The sequence below is a fragment of the Podarcis gaigeae genome (genome assembly GCF_964106915.1).
Source record: "Podarcis gaigeae genome assembly, chromosome: 10".
In the NCBI taxonomy this organism is placed as follows: Eukaryota; Metazoa; Chordata; class Lepidosauria; order Squamata; family Lacertidae; genus Podarcis; species Podarcis gaigeae.
Genome location: NC_139686.1, coordinates 48,606,437 through 48,625,109, shown reverse-complemented (window position 1 = coordinate 48,625,109; position 18,673 = coordinate 48,606,437). Strand labels below are relative to the sequence as shown.

At 41.8% G+C, this 18,673-nt stretch overlaps 1 protein-coding gene across 6 annotated transcripts in view; it reads left to right on the top strand.

The window, feature by feature from the left end:
- Nucleotides 1-18,673, top strand: part of ARID2 (AT-rich interaction domain 2) — a 102,244-nt gene that overhangs the window by 9,213 nt on the left and 74,358 nt on the right. For 2 of the 6 annotated variants that reach the window (XM_083698896.1, XM_083698893.1), the window contains exons 2-4: nucleotides 2,332-2,611; nucleotides 2,792-2,885; nucleotides 3,994-4,091. In XM_083698896.1, coding sequence (XP_083555022.1) covers nucleotides 2,520-2,611; nucleotides 2,792-2,885; nucleotides 3,994-4,091 — 284 coding nt within the window. In that variant the 5' untranslated portion in view covers nucleotides 2,332-2,519. Of the gene's footprint in view, nucleotides 1-1,270; nucleotides 2,612-2,791; nucleotides 2,886-3,166; nucleotides 3,436-3,993; nucleotides 4,092-18,673 lie in introns of those variants that run through there. The other 4 variants (XM_083698895.1, XM_083698892.1, XM_083698894.1 and 1 more) reach the window with 4 other exon arrangements.

Genomic DNA, 18,673 nt, shown 5'->3' with positions numbered 1-18,673 from the left:
CTAAATTTTTAACAAGGACTATCACATACTACATTCTTTGGCATGTCTAGTAAGTAAGCCCTACTGAACTCACTGGAATTTACCCCAATATATGGATTGCAAACTAAAGAAAGCAAACTTTGGAGGTGGGGATCACACAAGCTTATTCTGGAAATCAAGAAGGGCTTGTTTTATTAATATGTAGTGTGATTTGCACTTCAGTGGTGTGCTTAAATTAATCAAGTTACCAGAAATGATCAGAAGCTGTTCTTTGGACGTGCATTTTAATACATAGTATGGAGCACCAGCATACAATGCCCCGCTTCAAGCTGCCACTCTATACATACATATTTGGGAGTAAACAATGGGGTTTAACTTCTGAGTCGATACATATTGCGTGGTACTGCAGCAAGTCTTATGAAGTATATGGATACATAATATGGTTCAAATGTTCTACCCTCTCGCACACCTTGAGCTCACCCTCCCCCCCACATTCCTACCTATTGTATGCATAAGTTCACATCCTTCCCCCTTCCCCCTAACAGCTATAATCTCTCATAGCACTTTTGTGTTCCTTACACATTCATTCTTGAGCTACTTGATTTGCAGTCTGGGCTTGCAATAGTCAAGGAACACAAAACCGCCATTCACTTTTACAGACCTCTAGGTTTCAGTCCATATTTTGGATCAGGGGCCTTTAATAGTTTAACTGCGTTATTACCTATATGATTTGCAAAATGAGTGGGCTGGTATGTCATACCCCACTGGTATGTCATATTCTTGGTTTAAAAAACACCAAATAAGTAATATATATGGTGTAAATTTATAAAACTATGTGCTGCATACGCAATGTGGCCAGGTGTAACTTATAGCCCAAGTTTCCTCAGTGAGTACATTTTCCCTGCCTATATGATATTCCCTGATAATTACAGCTGCACTTGCTCATTGTACAATAATAAAATTTCATGTAGTGCATTTCAGGATTTCAGAGTGTGTTACAGTTTATTCCATTGAGCCTTGCAACACCCCTGCAGGGTAGGCCAATATTATTAACCCTCCCCCCCCCCTGTTGCACATAGGCCTCAGGCTGAGAGAATAAAGACTTGCCTGATAGTGAACTCATGGCTGAGATGGAATTTGAACTAGGAAGATTGCCCAGCTTTGCCATGGTTAGACAAGTTTCATATATTTTGAAGCCGATTATAATTATTTTAAATATAAAACCTTTGTATTATTAGGGAATCTTCAGAAGTCATGTGCTACAGAAAACTTTCTAGATTTTTTTTTATGATCACCCTGAACTACAGAGGTTAGGAACTCTCATAAAATTACTTTAGGCCATGCGTAATGTGATACTAGGAAATAATGTGTTCACATGTAAAAACATATGGTGTCCAAAAATATGCGGGATCTCCCAGTTTTGAAGTAGAAAGGTTTTCAAAGTTAAAAATGCACTGTTGATTATTTCCTTTTCCTTTTGAAAGATACAGTTGGTGTGTTTATATACAGAACACGCAAGTCCCTCCCTCCCCCTATTCTTATATCTCCTCCGGTTAACCTGGAAAGTACTTCCATCTTTCTAAAGTTTGGGAAGAATGGAACATTTTCCCCCTGCCCCTAACCCTGGAACAACCGGTAGTAGCCGCTTCCAACCCCTTCCTTGCCCCCCCCCTTCTCCTCCAGCCTTTTCTCTTTCCGCCCGGCTTTGTGTGTGTGAAGTTTGCGGCACATTGCAGATGAGCCCTTAGCCGCGAGAGAAGCCTATTGTTCCCCGCCAGGAACTGCTCGCTGGCAGTGCTGCCTTTTGCCATTTCGGAGCTGCCTTTTGCAGTGCCTCGGCCGGCCTGCGGGGTGCGCTGTGTCGCGATCTCGCCCAGGCAAGCAGCACGGCGGCCTCAGATCTTTTTGTCTGAGAGAGGAGAGAAGTGAATCCCGCTGCCGCCGCCGCCGCCGCCACCACCGCCGCCGCCGCCGCTGTACAGTGTGTGTGTGTATGTATGTGTGTGCGAGAGAGAGGGAGAGGGGAGATCTCATGGAGCCGCGTCTGTAATACACACACGCACACACACACTGTCAGTCCCTCACTCCAGCCTCCCCAACCCCCACCCTACCACAACACTAACCCAATTCATTGTGTGATCCAGCAGCACCATGTTGAGTCTCATGTGCAGGCTGGATCGGCTGGGTTCGTGGTGCTGAGAGAGGCAGGCAAGGCAGCGGCGGCGGCAAGAATTGCCGAGCGGTGGCCCCTCTCTCCCTCGCCGTGTGGAGACAGGACTCGTAATTGCCACTCTCTCCGGGCTCCCTTATTCCTTTTAAACTTTTTCTCCCTTTCTCTCTTCTCGAAACAAGTCCCTCTCCATGGCTGATCCCCGGCCGAGCACAGGAGGAACCCGGGTCTCTTGAAAAAAAGGCGAGGAGGAGCCGCGGATTGTTGTTGTTTTTCTCTTGGATTTTTTTTTCTCCCCTCCCTCCACTTAAGGAGACAACCCCCCCCCCCCGACCTCCTTTTTTTTTTTTTTTTAATCCGGGGGGCCGACATGGCAAATTCGACCGGGAAAAACCAACCCGACCATCGGAGAAAAGGACTGGCTTTCCTGGACGAGCTGCGGCAGTTTCACCACAGCAGAGGGTGAGCGAGAAGGAAAATGGGGAGATGGAAGGGGATGGTGGCGGCGGGGGGAGGCTGTGCGAAGCGGCCGATTTTAACTTCCAGCCCCTTCCCTGAAGGACGAGGCGGCCCCCCGCCAGGGCAGGGAAGGGGGGCCGACTTGACAAGTTGTTTTTGTGGCGCTCTCCCCTCTCTCGGCAGGTCTCCTTTCAAGAAGATCCCCGTGGTGGGTGGGAAGGAGCTGGACCTGCACGCTCTCTACACCCGAGTCACCACTTTAGGCGGATTCGGGAAGGTGAGTGGAAGTTTTAATTCGCTTTCTCCTCCCCCAACTCTCTCGCCGCCCTCGGGGGCCCCGGCGGCGGGCTGGGGGGGTCGGCGCCCGTCTTTCCCTCAAGCCGGGCTGGGAAGGGGGGGAAGGGGAAGGAGGAAGCAGGCAAGGCAGGTTGGTGCCTCGGCCTTGTCGGCGGAGAGCTGGAGCCCGGGGTGTGGGGGGGGGTTGCCGCTTTTCCCAGGGTCCCCCCTCTAGATATTTATTTTTTGGGGGGCCTGCTATCACCCCACGTCTCCTGGAGGGCAGGAGAGAGCGGGCAAGGCGGCGTGTGTGAGGCAGTTTCTTCCGCTTGCGGGTTGTGTGTGTGTGTCTTTCTCCCTCGCGCGCACAGAGAGAGAGAGAGGAGACTCTGAGTGCAGTTTTAGTGCAACTCAAAATTAGCGGGCATGTTTAACATCGATAATCGGCACGGAGCTCGGGCTCGGAGATGATCCCGGCGGCCGTGGGGGGGACCAGGCGCTGCCCCGCCAGCCCTTCCCGGAGAGGAATAACAAAAGGGGCAGCCAAGACGGTGTGTAATCAAATAGCCATCTTTAGGCTTCAAGGCTAGGGACAGAAAATGTAGGCCTCAAAAGAAAGGCCTCTGTGTGTCGCGGGAGCTGGCGGGCGGGCTCGGCGGGACGGGGCCCCGGCACCCCTGGGCCGGCGGGGGCGGCCCCCCATCCCGACTCGGCCTGGCTCCTTTTCAACTTCTTGGGGTTGTTGTTTTTTTTAACGGGCCGCGGGAGGATTTAAAAGCAAGGCGGCCGGAGAGACTCCCGATTGGTTATTGTCCAGGCAGCGAGGACAAAAACAAACCTCTCCACACCGAAATACAAAAAACCCTCACAACCCTTTTCTCGCTCCCCAATAAAATAAATGTTGTAAAAGGCGAGGGGAGGAGCGAGATGGGATCGCCACGGTTGCCTGTCAGGGCGAAATAGGGATCCCAGATCCGATGGAAATAAATCCAGAGATCTTTCTCACATTTCTTGGGTTTTTCATGGCAGCCCTTTTTTCTGAGGGTGGCGAGCGACGACGTTGTGCATGTGTGTGGTTTTTGTGCATCTCAGTGTGTTGTTTTTGACAGGTATCTGAGAAGAATCAGTGGGGAGAAATTGTAGAAGAGTTTAACTTTCCCAGAAGTTGTTCTAACGCTGCCTTCGCTTTAAAACAGTATTACTTGCGGTAAGTGTTGATAAGGACTTCTGCAGCAGATGTGTGGAACATGGGGGTAGTAGCATTTTGCTCTTTTTAGGGTGTGAAAAATAAGCAATATCTTCTCCTTCATTAAGACATTCTTTTTAAAAATTGCTGTCGTGTCTCTTGCCAGTTGAAAGTGCCTTTTGCTTTTGTTAAAGGCTATGATGTTTCTGGATCTGCATTATTTTTTATTTACTTCTGCCTCATGCCCAGTGTGTACAGATAGTAGTTGTAGGAAGCTTTTTATTGGTTATTTAACACTGATATCACAGTAAGGCTGGCTATATGAAGCAAATTAATTTTAGTTTTAGCAACTCAGTGTTTAATTGCAAAATAATTAAATGGCATTGCTTGTCTGTTTTTTAGGATGGAATGTTGTTTTACAATTATGTATTTTAAAATAAATGGTAAATGTATACATTCTTTGTCATCAAAACTGCTATTGCTGAAGGTATGCTTTGGATTATATATAAATATGGGAGGGGACTGCATTTTTGAAATGTTGGTTCTATTAAGGGATTTCTGAAGTATGCTGTTGCTGTTACTTGATTTCCCCTCCCCCCAATCTTTAGCAATTTTAATTGATAAATGTTTTCATGTAGTATTTACTTGAAGTTATATATTTTATAATGGAATTGTAGTAATTGTAATATGATGTTGTCTTTCAAATAATACAAATATATATAGCCCATGTTTGTGCCAAGGAATCTATGTGAATTTTTGTTATTTTATTTTAAACAAGTTTAATATTTTGAGTTTATAATTAAACTTAAGATGCAAATATTTTCATTTTTCTGTTAGTGTAGGTACAGTCTGCTCTGTTTTGTGACAGGCAAGTTTTAATAATTTTAAAATCTAACTGTAGGGGATTTAGCACTCTGAATTAAGAAATGTAATTTTTGCAGGTGCACTTTCCATTGGTTGTCCTAGATTGACTTCCAGTTTAAAGCTGTAGAGTCACAGCAACAGTGTAGAAGTGGTTATTGAGTTACAAGGAAGTCTGGAAATAGGCAGAATCAGTTGGAATATAAAGTTGCTGTATACATGTTTGTGATGGTATATGCTTTTGTTAAAATTGGACTATAACAAGAAATTTCTTGTTTACAAGTGTGTATATGCACCTTTAATTTGTATCTTCACTTCTAAAGGGTTTGGATAAGGAAATATTGATATTTTAAAGGATGTTTTGGGATGTGTTACAGATATTAAGTACTGGAAAAAGCTAATAGAGATACACTTAATCAAAAAACATAGTACATGCTTCTCTTGAGATTTCACTGTAATTTTCCCATATTACTCAAGTTTCAAATGAAACTGCAGCCAAAGTGTGGCACAGAGTTAATTCCTATTAGGAATACAGTCCTATACCCAGATCCCCACTGGGACTTATTTTTGAGCAGGCATGTATAAGATTCCATTGTAACTCATGTGTTAGATCATGTCATCTCTTTATTCCTGATATTCATTTCAGCAGACACACACCTGGACATACTTAAAAATCTAGCTTTGTGTCGTTTTTGCTTTTAGGGGGCCCTTGTTAAAATACATGTGTGCCACTACTGCACTAGGAAATGACTGTGATCTCTTTGTGGTGGTTTTTTTTTGGGCTAACATATTGGCAAAAATAAACTTTATCTGCTGATGACTATAATAAACTCATAAGCATCAATAATTATTGTTTTTGAATTTATGCAGTCATTTTCATAATACTTCAGAACTTTTTTTAAAAAAAAGAGAATTTGAAGAATTTTTATTTTCTCAATTAGTATAGTATGAGCATCCTATGACTGATACAATTATTCGTTATAATTGATCTTTGTAAGGGTGATTGATATGTCTTTTAAAGTCTCCAGACCTACTTTTTACCTATAAAGAATTACCTTCCCAACTTTGGCCCCAGATCACTTATGTTGTGATTTTTTTCCTGTTATGGCTTTGCCTTGTAGGGATGTATAAATCTTTTTTTAATCATCATATGTGGACATACACTAGTTTGTAACTGCAGATTTTCATTTAGAGCACTGGTCTTTGTTTTATTAACATATTCATGAGGGGGCAGATATTAGCCCATTCTTGAACCAATGTCAACATTATCAAACCATTCCCCCCCCCCAGATGTTTCCTTGCTTTTTTCTTGTTCATGATTTGAGCATGTTTGAAGTATCCTTCCAGACAGAATGATTTTGCAAGTTCCAGGTATACTGAATTGATGTGCTTCACACCTGTAAGCCACAAGGGGACTAGTCCTCAGGGTGGGTGTTGCTTGTCCAGACATACTAGTATGATCAGTGCAGGAGAGTGAGTTCAAGTAAGTGACTGCAATAGTGGCTATGCTGCTAATAGGTCTGTGTTTTGCTGAGGAACCTTTTCACATCTTCTGGTTGAATAGCCATCTGCCATGGATGCTTTAGCTGAGATTCCTGCATTGCAGAGGGGTGGGCTAGATAACCATTGGGGTCCCTTCCAGCTCTACAATTCTATGATCACACAGTATTTGTGTTTCATGTTGCAGTCACTGAAAAATATAGTATCTTCAACAACAAAAATGTTGTGAGCCCTCAAGCGGGTCTTAAAGCAGATATTGGTGTGATCATTGACAATTATCTATGTGAAGGTATTCACAAACACATGGCCTTATGGACATTGTGGTAATAGAAGCACATATTTTGGCATTTCTAGTTGTTTAGAGTGAAATGGGAATAGAAGGCTTTGGTTTACATGTGGTGCAGGTCTCCCTCTAAGGAGGTGCAGGCAGTTGTCCAGGGAGTGTGATGGAGGCAGAAAATGAAGACATTAAAATAAAAATGGAGAAGCTTGAAGAAAATAATAACTGGAAGAGATAAATATCCTTTTTCAGATACTGAATAGAAAATTTCTTTAAAATTGTTCTTAGTATCCATCAAACACTGATCTAATCATTTAAGTAAGGTAGATTGAGTCCTGTGTGCAATAATCTTGTTTAATAATTTGCTTTTAAACGCTTCACTGTTTTTTAAAATGTCGAATTAGTGTTATTTATGTAAGATTGGTAATGCAGCCAGTGTATAAATAAATCCAACAGTTATCAGTCAGTGATACCTGTTGGGTTTCTATATGGGAAGCCCATGTTAAAATTTCTTCTCACCTATGGAGAAAATTGGTTGGCAGTAAGCAAGGTGTTTTACGTTAACCAAACCTAGCCTAACCTTTTTATTTATTTTACTTCTCCTTATTTCATCCTCACAACAACCCTGAGAAATGATGACTAGCCCAAGGTCACCCAGTGAGCATCATGGCTGACTGGATATTCAAACCCTAGTCTCCTAGGTCATAGTTCAGTACTTTAACCATTGTACCACACTCACCCTCTAACAGACATTCTCTCAAAACAGACCTTTGAGGTAGATGCTGCTCTGAGCTTTTTGGAGAAGGGGCAGAATATAGCAAACAGTAGAATAAATGTTGGCTTGGCTTACTAATCAGCCATTAAAAAAGTAGCTACCCCTGTATTCTCTAAAAGTAGCTACCCCTGTATTCTCTGGCATGCAAAGGGGCTTGAGAGACTGGTACAGTATTTCATTTGTGCAGGATATGGTGAAAGTAGAAACATAGAATTGTAGAGCTGTCCAGAGTCGCTGGGACAACCGAGTAAGAAGGGCAGGGTACAAATATTATTATTATTATTATTATTATTATTATTATTATTATTATTATTATTATTATTACTACTGGAGGTGAAGGGACCACAAGGGTCAACTAAGACACCATGACACTCTCCCTCTGCTTGGAAGGGACTCCTGCTGTTCTTATCTGCTCAAAACCTACAGTGGAACTGAGGCTTCTGGAGCAGGGATCTGTTTGGTGCTGGATTCCCACTTTGTCAGAGGGCTGACAGAGGTCTTGGGGATCTTTCTCCTTGTGAGCTGGCAAGTGAATTTGTGGGTGCCTCTGAAGAAATAATGGAAAGATGGCTGACATCTTTATTCTGATATAACAACAACATCTAACTTACTGTTTCCATCCTGAAATTATCCCTGTGAGGATCTGTAAACCTGTGTAAATGACTTCTGGGGAATCGCTGTTCACAACTTAAGAAGGCATTTACTTGTCACTTTTCTATTCATCTTGTACATTTATGTGGGCATCCAGTCTCAGACAGTCAGCTGGTGCTAAAGCAATACACAAAGTTAATAGATGCCCAGATAGTTGTTTAGATGACTTGACCACTGTATTCTGTGCTCTAGTAACTTCCAGATAGGATTACTAGAATGCACCCTATGTGGGCCTACCCTTGAAGGCAACTCAGAACCTTCAACTGTTCCAAAATGCAAGAGCCAGATTACTGGCTGGGCTAATATTTACAACTCCCATAACTCCTGTTTAAAAGAGCTGCACTGGTTGCTGGTTTGTTTCTGGACCTGACTCAAGGTACTCATTGTTTAAAGCAAGAACTTAGGCCTCAAATATTTGGAAGGCTTCCTACTTCCCTACATACCCTCTCAAATGTTAAGATGAGGGAGTCCTCTTGGTAGTTGTGTGAGCCTCAGAAGTTCAGGGAGAGGTAATCTTAATGAGGCATTATCTGTGGCAGTCCCTAAGCTGTGGATCTTACTTCTGAGCAGGAAAGTCTAAGAGAGCACAGTTTTTAAAGGTGGTATAAAAACCCAGCATTTCAAAAGCATTAACTTTCATGGCCTAAAGTCCTCTTCATCATATACATAAAGGGACTGGAAAATAGCATAGATGTAAGGGTGGTTGTTTGTGTTTTAAAAGGAAACACCTCAGTGGAAATTACATTTTTAAGTGATGCACCTTAGTGTTTTCCATGATACTATACAGGGAAGAAGAAATCAATGGTAGCTGTTGAGACACTGGTTTACACAATTACTATTTTCTCTGCCCATCCAGATTAATGAGTTTTAGGACAGCCACTTTGTGATTTGTAGAGTGGCATTCATAGGAATCCTAGATGCTATAGATTGCATTGTTAGCAGTGTTCTCATTTTAATAAAAAGATTTATCTGGTTTGTTGCATTGGTGCCTGTGGCCTGGTTTGTACATAACTGATCCATGGTTTGTTTAGGAAACCACATATTAATCACACATAGTCCCACAGACAGTGAAACAAACCGAGGTTTGTTTGATTTCCAACTATTCTTGTTTTGTTCCTTTGTAACGGCACCCACTCCCAGTGGTCTAAACCACTGATCCTCTTGGACTTGCTGATCCGGAAGGTTGGCAGTTCGAATCTGCACAACAGGGTAAGTTCCCGTTGCTCTGTCCCAGTTCCTGCCAACCCAGCAGTTCAAAAGCATACCAGTGTGAGTATGCAGTGGGAAGGTAAGCAGCGTTTCTGTGTGCTCCGGCACTCGTCACGGTGTCCCGTCGCACTAGAAGCGGCTTAGTCATGCTGGCTACATGACCCGGAAGGCTGTCTGTGAACAAATGCCTGCTCCCTCAGACTAAAGCAAGACAAGCACCGCACCCCATAGTCACCTTTGTAGCTTGGTGGGCATCTGGGTAGGATATCCAAACCATAATTAAGGAAGGGTGTCGGATTCACATGTAATGCCAAGCCGTAGTTAAAACAAACTAAAAGTTCCTTAGCCAACAACAAACCATGACTTCAGATTCTTGTTTGTTGGCAGTAATTAAACCATAGTTTGTGCATGGTTTAGATGATCCACCAAACCATGGATAGGGTTATGTGTGAAGCAGGCATTTCCATTCATTGAACAGATCCTTACAGACAGTCAACTGAATGTAGATAATGCACTGTTGGTATAACTGGTGCCATAGAAGTAGGTGTTAGTGGTCGGTTAGTTTCTTTATAAGATCGTATTCAGATGTCTTTTGTACTATATCCAGGGTGTGTTGTATAGAATAGATGCTAAAGGTAAGGTAAAGGCAAAGGCAAAGGCACTGTGGTCTAAACCACCAAGTGTCTTGGGCTTGCTGTGGAATTGATGAAGCAGAACTTGACTGTAGTGTGGCAGTAGGTGATGTTTTGGTGATATCTCTGAAATTGTTCCTCACTATTTGTCCAAATGATTAAAACATAATTAGTGTATCTGAGATATGCCACTGGGTTAACTGCTAGTTAAAACACATATTACACAGTCTGCTATGAAGATGTTGGTATATGTTGTTGCACATGTGCCCATTGTGGTACTGTGGGTTTGTAGGGATGGGTATCTCAACTTGAAACAATAGTATGTAAAAGGGATGATATGTGAATGTTCTGGGCTGATGTTGACTGTATTTCTTTGCCAGGGAAGGTAGTTATGATATCCCAAAGCCCATCGTCATTGTGATGTTTGTATATAATAATTCTATTTCCACAGTTGCTGAGACGGTTTCCTGTGGAAGTTGTCTAATAGAGTTAAGTTTGTTAAGGAAGTCTGTGGTGTCTTTAAAAAGCTTGTTTTGGCACCAGTTATGAAAACCAGACTTTCACTAGGGTCTATGGATTTTTTCCCCTTATCACAAAACCTGTTGAAGGAAATTAAGGGGTGACTTTTTAAAATGATGCTGTTGAGGCATTTACTAGCAGCATTTACTAACAACACAGAAAGAGCTGCTCTTAAATACTTGTCATCCTTCATTCCATCTCAGCATCTGACAAAGCTGGCTTTACCAGGCAATCAAGCTGGCTGCGAGGTTACCCCATATAAAGTCAGTGTAATGTGTAGTGTAGCCAGAATCCTATATAGTACAAAGTTAAAAACAACTCACAGGAAGACAAACTGCAGTAACAAGCTCTCAGTAACTAACAAACAACAGCTATGAGAAAGTGAATGCTTTCACTAAAGAACATTGGCAACGAAGTCAGTTGTGGAAGCAGGTAAATGGTATGGTTGCCAACCTTCTTACTCCAGTAGGGCTACTATGCCTATGATAATAAACAGAAGAGTAACAAGTAGCATTTACCTATCGCTGCCTCCCTTTGCTGTGTATGGTTTCAACTGTTACATAAACATCTGTCAAACATCTTGCAAAGTTGTCCAGCTAGAACATGAAGGCTGGCAATTGTTGGTCTTGCAGTAGGCTTCACTAGTTGTCTTTATGACACTGGAAATTGGGAACACCCTTTCCTCCGCACCTGTTGGAGGGCTGCTTGTGGGGAGGTAAGGCTAGTGATCCCAGGACAGAAATCAGCAATAGGCAGCATCTGCAACACACAGCCTTTCCTTCGATTCTCAGTAGATGCTAATGAATGATTAATACTGGGTGCTGCTATCTAGTCTCTTCCAGTTCCTTTGCCTCAGCTTCACTCTGCCTGATGGATAGTGTAATGACTGAAAATATAATAACATCTTCCATGAGAGTAGTCGCAGGGAAATTCTACTGTGATCTTGCAGAACAAAAGCCATCAAGTGTGTTTGGGCAGTAGTAGCAATGGTTGGATCAGAGACCCTGGCATTAACCCTACCCCTTTCTATACAGTGCACATAGGCACTGCAACCAACAGTTAAACAGTATAACTGGGCCACTGTTTTCATGGGGAGCAGGGAGAAGCACATAAAGGACTGAAATATTTTCCGTAGTCGTGGATGGGATTATGGACTCTTCTTTTCCTTCCTTTCCCATGTAGGGTGCTTTGTCCCTTCATCTCTAGTTGAAGGAGTCAAACTCAGAATCCTGTGTGTGTGTCCTGAGGCAAAATATATTTAAAGATTCTTGGAAGAAAAGTGTTAGAACAACAAGTAGAGGAATAATATATTGCTGAGTTAAAGCCCTTTGTGCAAAGTGTCCTTTCTCCATAGTTCCCATAATCAGAATCCCCTTGTATGCTTGACAGGAGGCCAGAGAAATATAGCCTCCTGGTGTACATCATATAGTGTTATGGGCTCTGTGGAAGAGATTTTATATACAGGTCTGGGTGTGCTATGATTTGAGTGCAGAGTTATTCAGAATCCTATGCTTTGTCACAATAGTGTGCACAGAGTGAGGACAGTGTGAGTTCATTAGGGCTGTTTTAAATCAGATCAATACTTCTGCTGGCATAACCTTTTACCAGCGTAATAACCAGGAGAGGGGCCTGAAGGTGTTTAGGACTTCCTTCCCTGACTTGCTCCTAATGCCACCCGTATTTGGTCCCTCTATTGGTGGAGCAAGCAGTGAGAATTTGTCAATATATCCCTGACATCATGTATGCATCAAGACCCCACACTGATATACCTTCAGCCAGTGCAGTTTGAGCATAGGAGTGTGCCTTTGGTATACATATAGTGAGCTCGTGAGTTGGTCTTTATGTAGACCACGTCTTTAAGAAGTTAAACAAATGACTTCAGTATTTTAATTGCATCATATTAGTGTTAAACTAAACAATTCTTCCTAAAATTGCTTTCATTAGCAGGTGCTTAGAATGAGAAGGGCTGACCAAGGTGTCCTTTAATATCCAAACATTTCAGGCCAATAACTGTGTGTGTATGAAAATTGCTTCAGTAACCTCATCAGATTTCCAACATGTTAAAAGATGATCAAACACCTCACTGAATTTTCAACACATTCCTCTTTATAGATGATTTCGCTTTCTTTGTGTGTGTGTGTGTGTGTGTGTGTGTGTGTGTGTGAGAGAGAGAGAGAGAGAGAGATTTATTAATATGAACAAGCTTTTTACTTTGACAGTTGCATTCTCACAATGAGGTAGTGGGTTTCAGCTTTATTTAAAATTGGATGTAGAAGATTGGATGCTCTCAGCATTTTAAAAATTCAGTTTTACATTCTGTTTCCCACCTAAAAAGTTAAACAAAAGAGGTTCTAGTTTAACTATATTGCATTGTACTTGCTGGCAGATGTGGTAATTTTATGATTTGTGGAAGTGTAGTGAGCAGTCAGAAGCCAAAGTGTCAGTAACCATTCATGGACTGTACCTGTTCTTGTGATGTGAGCAGCAGCAGTTAATATAATTCCTCTGAACTGGACTTTAGGTCTGATGTTTAAGCTTTGCTCAGTTATATTAGCAAAGTGAATTACAAATAGTTGAAGGATTATAAATAAATGAAGGATTTTAAAGAAACAGTGCTGCTGGGAAGCGTGCTTTTACATGTTTTGTTATTTGGTAAAATAAAATAATAGCATGGGAATGTGAAGGTTGGGAGAAGGTTTCCAGATTAAACGTGTTTTGTGTTTGTTTTTAATGTGGTGATTATTGAGGTCCAGCCCTATAAAGAGTTGTTAACTTATTCATGCATAAAGCTCCATTTGTGGGCCTTCAGGTGAGAATCAGAATCTACAGAAGAGTGTTTATGATCGTGTTCTGATTCATTAGCCATACATTTTTAAACTCCAGTTTTTTGCGTTTGTTTTTAATGTCATGATTATTGAGGTCCAGCCCTATAAAGAGTTGTTAACTAATTCATGCATAAAGCTCCATTTGTGGGCCTGCAGGTGAGAATCAGAGACTACAGAAGAATGTTTATTATCAGGTTCTGATTCATTAGCCATACATTTTTAAACTTCAATTTTTTGTGGCTTGGTGGCTGGTCCTAGGAATGTTTTGAATTGGCACAATTGTACTAGCAATTGCCTGTGGACTAGGGTGATCAACACGTCACTAAGTTAATACTTTGTGGTTTGGTGTTAACATTAGCTTAATACGGATAGGATTGTTTTTCTTTGTCACTCTTCAGTCTTGTTTTGAAAAGCCATGTTTGGCACAGTTGCACTGGTGGTGTTACTTTCTTGAGTTGTTGAAGCAATAGTGTCCCAGGCATTTGCTGTGCTAGCGCAAAATTGCAGCTAGTACTGTGATTTGGTGAGAAAGAGAGCTGTTCATTCTTGAAAGTATCCATCTTGGATTGGACTCTTAGCTTTCAGCCAGAATTTATCTTCTGAATTTGCAGAAGTTCTGCATTGCAACAGCCACTACAGCACCAACAGAATGAAGATAAAGCTAAGATTTGCTTTCAAAAATCCAGTGCTTCAGCTCCCAGCTTTGAGCATTCTATAACCCTTAGGTTGTAAGCCAACTTTGCTTCTTCCCAAAAGCAACAACTCAAGAAAGCTTAGAGACAACCACTTAAGTGGTATACAAATTGTTAAAATAATAATACTGATAGCATTGATGCAGCAACTCAAAACAGTATTACAAAAGTGGTCTTCTACCAACAGATAAAACAAAGCAACAGTAAACAGTGACTTTTTGATTGTAGGCATGTCCAGTTTCTCACAACAAAGGAAGCAGGCATGTGTCTGCTTGTATTGGGTTCCCTGAGCCTAATCCTATGCTCTGCAAAAGAACTGAGTTGATAGGTGGATGTTTGATCAAAATAAATATAAGCGAACAGTTTCAGGGTTGGGAAGGGATGTATGAAATCAGCTATGTGATTTGCAACAGGAGTAGCTAACTTATGGCTGTCCAGATATTGTTGGACTGCAGCTCTCATCATCGCTGACCATTGGTTGTGCTGACTAAGACTGATGAGAGTTGGGAGGCTGAACAACATCTGCAGGGTTACTAGTTACTCACCCCTACCTTACTGAGTATATAAATAACTTGCTTTTCTTTTGTACCTGCAGCAATAAGTGTGGATTTAATTTTTAGGCTTTTAGGGAAATCTAAAATATAAATACAGTATTGAATTATTATAGTTGAACTTGGTTTAACCATTTCCAGTGGCAGTTTACTATATAAAACTTAGGAAAAACAAGATTATAGTAAGAAAGTTGCAGGAGATATAATAATAGTAAAAATGTTAGAACTAAACTGAGGACATAGTGATCAAATTCTTTAGTATGGAACATTAGGTTTTGGTTAGCTAGGAATTGAGTAATACATTGTCAAATGAACTTTATGTTTAAATGTGGAAAGGTAAATCCTGATCCTACAGTGAATTCCTGCATTGTGCAAATGCCCTTATAAAGCAGGTGGTTTTATAATGTGTCTGTGGTATATGAACTGAAAACAGCAAATATATATGCATTTTAATAAAAGCAGCCCCACATTTACCCAGGATAGAGATGTCAGGACTCAAGCATGAAATTGAAAATGTTGTTGTTGTTGTTGTTCTTGTTGTTGTTATTAAATTTCTATACTGTTCTTCATCGGAGGATCACAGGGTGGCTTACAAATATAAAACACAGAAATGCATAACATAGTAAGAAACAAAAACAATATCCCCCTTTCAGTAGTTGGTCTCCTGATTTCAGACTGCTTCTCTCCCCTCTGCCCATTAAAAATCTAGCGCATGAATACCACTATATCGACCTGTATGTGCCCTGTGCCCCAGACTGTGTTCTGGTGTCCAGGTAGAATGTGTGTGTTTCATTACGGTATGTGGCTTATTTCTATGAATTGCTCCTTCTTGCTTGTGCTACAATATTCTCTGCCCCTGCCACCTCACTGCTTCCTGTCTCTTTGCTTAATCTCTTCTTGCCTGCTGCCACTTCTGCTTCCATGCTTCGGTGGCTGAAGCAAACATCCCCAGTAAATGTATTTGAGGAATCCATGGTGTAGTTGAAGATGGCTCTTCTGAACTTGTTGTCTGCTACATGTAATGCACAGTTTCAAGAGGAAAAATGTCCCTAGTCAGTGCATCTAGGTAGCATTGGTGGCACTGGTGACTAACATAGTAATCTCACTACTTTGTGTCAATTGGCGTTTAAAAGTGAATTTACATGGGAGGAAGTAAATGAACAGTGGGTGGAGGGAATATGCTAGTAGTACCTGTTTTCTTACTAACCATGGTGTTTGGTTATGTAGACGAGCCCTTAAGGGTGCAATCCTATATCCATTTATCTGGTCAGTGATCCCCATTGAACTTGCTGCAGCTTAAATCTATATAGACATGAATAGGATTAAACATAAAGGATTTTGCATCACAGGGGTGATACTTCTAAATGGTACTGTGCCATGTTGCACATGAAAAGTTTCTTATGCAGTTCAGTAGTTATAACTACTGGTAGTAACTAGGGTAGAGTTTGATCTTGCAAGTGTACCTGGCAGGATGTAGCTGGCATACTGCTGGAATTGTTGTCAAAAATAGTAATAATTTTGAAAAAAATGTTTGACAACCCACCTTGATTTTCTTCATCCTCACTTTATTCCCTCCTTCTTTCCCTTTCACTCAATATTTAACATTTCATTTAGATTGCAAGGCTGTTGGCAGGGCCTTCTCTTGACCTAGCATCTTTAGGCATTTAATAATAGTAAGTAAAGTGCCACGCTTTCTCCAAGCATGAAATGGAAACACTTTGTAAGTAACAGGTAATAGGCAGTGTGAGGTAGAAGGACAAATACTTTAATCCCCACTCTCTGCCTTCCATGGAGTACATGTACAGTACTACACAGACAGAAGCAATGTAAGCTTTGAGAACGTAACTGTAGTTTGAAGTGATGTACATGAATCCATTGTAACATGAAATAAGGGATGTAACACTTTTTCTTGTGACTCTTTACATGTCTGCACTACAGATTAAATTGATTAGACCCAGTTTTAAGGTGTTGATCTAAACATAAAGCCCCAAGTGACTTGAGACCTAGATATCTGATAGCGTTCCCACCCCCTTGTATTATACAGTATGGGCACCTAGATTGTTGGGATGGAGGACTTCCCCTAGTCCACTGGTGAGTATTGTTCATTTTCTTTGAACTTAAGATAGGGCCTTCTCAGTAATTGCACCCTGATCCTAGAATTCTCCTCCCCTTGAGGGCACAGTTGACCTAATTGCTGATGGGTGTAAATCAGGAATGTAAACAACATATCCCCCCTCCCATTCCAAACCATTCATGATGTGACTTTCATTATGAATAAGAAATATCAATTGATTTACAGCATATAGCGTGGTTATTTGTGTGATAGTTGCAGTCCGGGTCAGTGTAGTGTTTACCATTAGGTCAAAGCCTTAGTTCAGTGGTGTGGAACCTTATAAGCCCAAGGGCTGCATTCCCTTCCGTGGGCCCTATACCCGCAGTGGGTGTTGAAAATTAGCCATGTGCAGTGTGTTTTGCACTGGACTATCTGCCACTTGTGACTAAGTGAAGATGCCTGGGTGCCAGGATGGCGCCTACCATCTGGAGGTGCACGCCTGAGGATCGTTGGATGTCGACTGTTTTCACACACTAATACTACATCCTGTAGAATTCTGTTGGTTATATTTTATCAGCACAATCAGAATGAATCTCAGGAACCAAAATACTTATTCTGTGCAGCCTGAGCAGGAGCAATGGACAACATTATAGTTAATTGTTGTAGCTTGTCTTCACTTATGCTACCCCATTGTCCTGCTCACAGTTGTGAAGAATATTCTTAAGGTATTCTTAAGGTATGAGTGGTCCATGTCACTGTTAAGAAAAAGAGGTAGAAATAGGGCAGTATATATGTTGGCTGTCCCTGGATAAAGTGACCTTTCTTCCTCAGGTAATCGAAGTTCTTCACCTAGCTCAAGGTGGTCATCTAAACTCGCCAGATGTTGAACTGATAATCAGTCAGTTCATCACTTGAAAAATAAGACACTGGAGCCGTCTTGCTCAAAAATGGCAGCTAGACATTCCATTTTGGCAACTGTAACCCTAGTTTATGATCCACTTGGCATCTAGTTTATATATCTGAGATTCTAACACTGCTAATGAAGGAGGTAGGGCTTTGTACAGTAGGCCAGTTTCTACACACACTCTTCTCTAAGCTCCATCCAGACAAGCAAGGACCCACTCCAGGCAGGTGAAAATACTTGTGGGTGCAAAGCAGAGCCATTGAGACACGTGACATGGGGAGAGGGGTGTGGCAGTGGAGGGATTGTGAGCTGAGGAGAGTCCTGTGGGCCAGATGGTGAGAATCGGAGGGCTGAATTTAGTCATTGGGCTTAAGGTTCCTCACTGCTGGGGCCTTACGTCTCTGTTCCTGGGATCCAAATCCAAACTAAAGGTGCTTGTATAAGAATCTGTAAAGTTGAAGCTGAAGTTCTTCTATATGTCATGGTTGCAGCCATGTTCGTTTGTTCACAGCTGCCCTGTTAATGTCTAAAGCAGGGAGAGCAGGAGTCTTAATTTTTTCAGCAAACCATTTGTATTGCTGATTGAGAGCTGACCTTACCTTGCTTTATTGCTTGTAGCACTTTCCTTCCAGTCTGGCTCACTTCCTACAGCATAGCAGGGCTAGATGAGAGTGCCTCCAGCGATGGAGCATGTGGAGGTAAGATGAGGAGAATGCTGAAGGATCCTTACATATCCAAATTTTGTTGTAAAGCAACAACTTGAATTTGAACAAGTCAAAATTTGAAGAGCAAGAATGGCTGTCCCAGTCTCTCAGTTTCCCTTAACAAAATAACGGTGTCTGGTTACTTTTTCCCCAGTACAGTGGTACCTCGGGTTAAGTACTTAATTTGTTCCGGAGGTCCGTTCTTAACCTGAAGCACCACTTTAGCTAATGGGGCCTCCTGCTGCTGCCGCGCCACCAGAGCACGCTTTCTGTTCTCATCCTGAAGCAAAGTTCTTAACCCGAGGTACTATTTCTGGGTTAGTGGAGTCTGTAACCTGAAGCGTATGTAACCTGAAGCGTATGTAACCCAAGGTACCACTGTACAGTTTTTCTTTGGGACAAATTTGTACAGCACCATAAGAGAACAACAAAATTATTAGAAGTCTA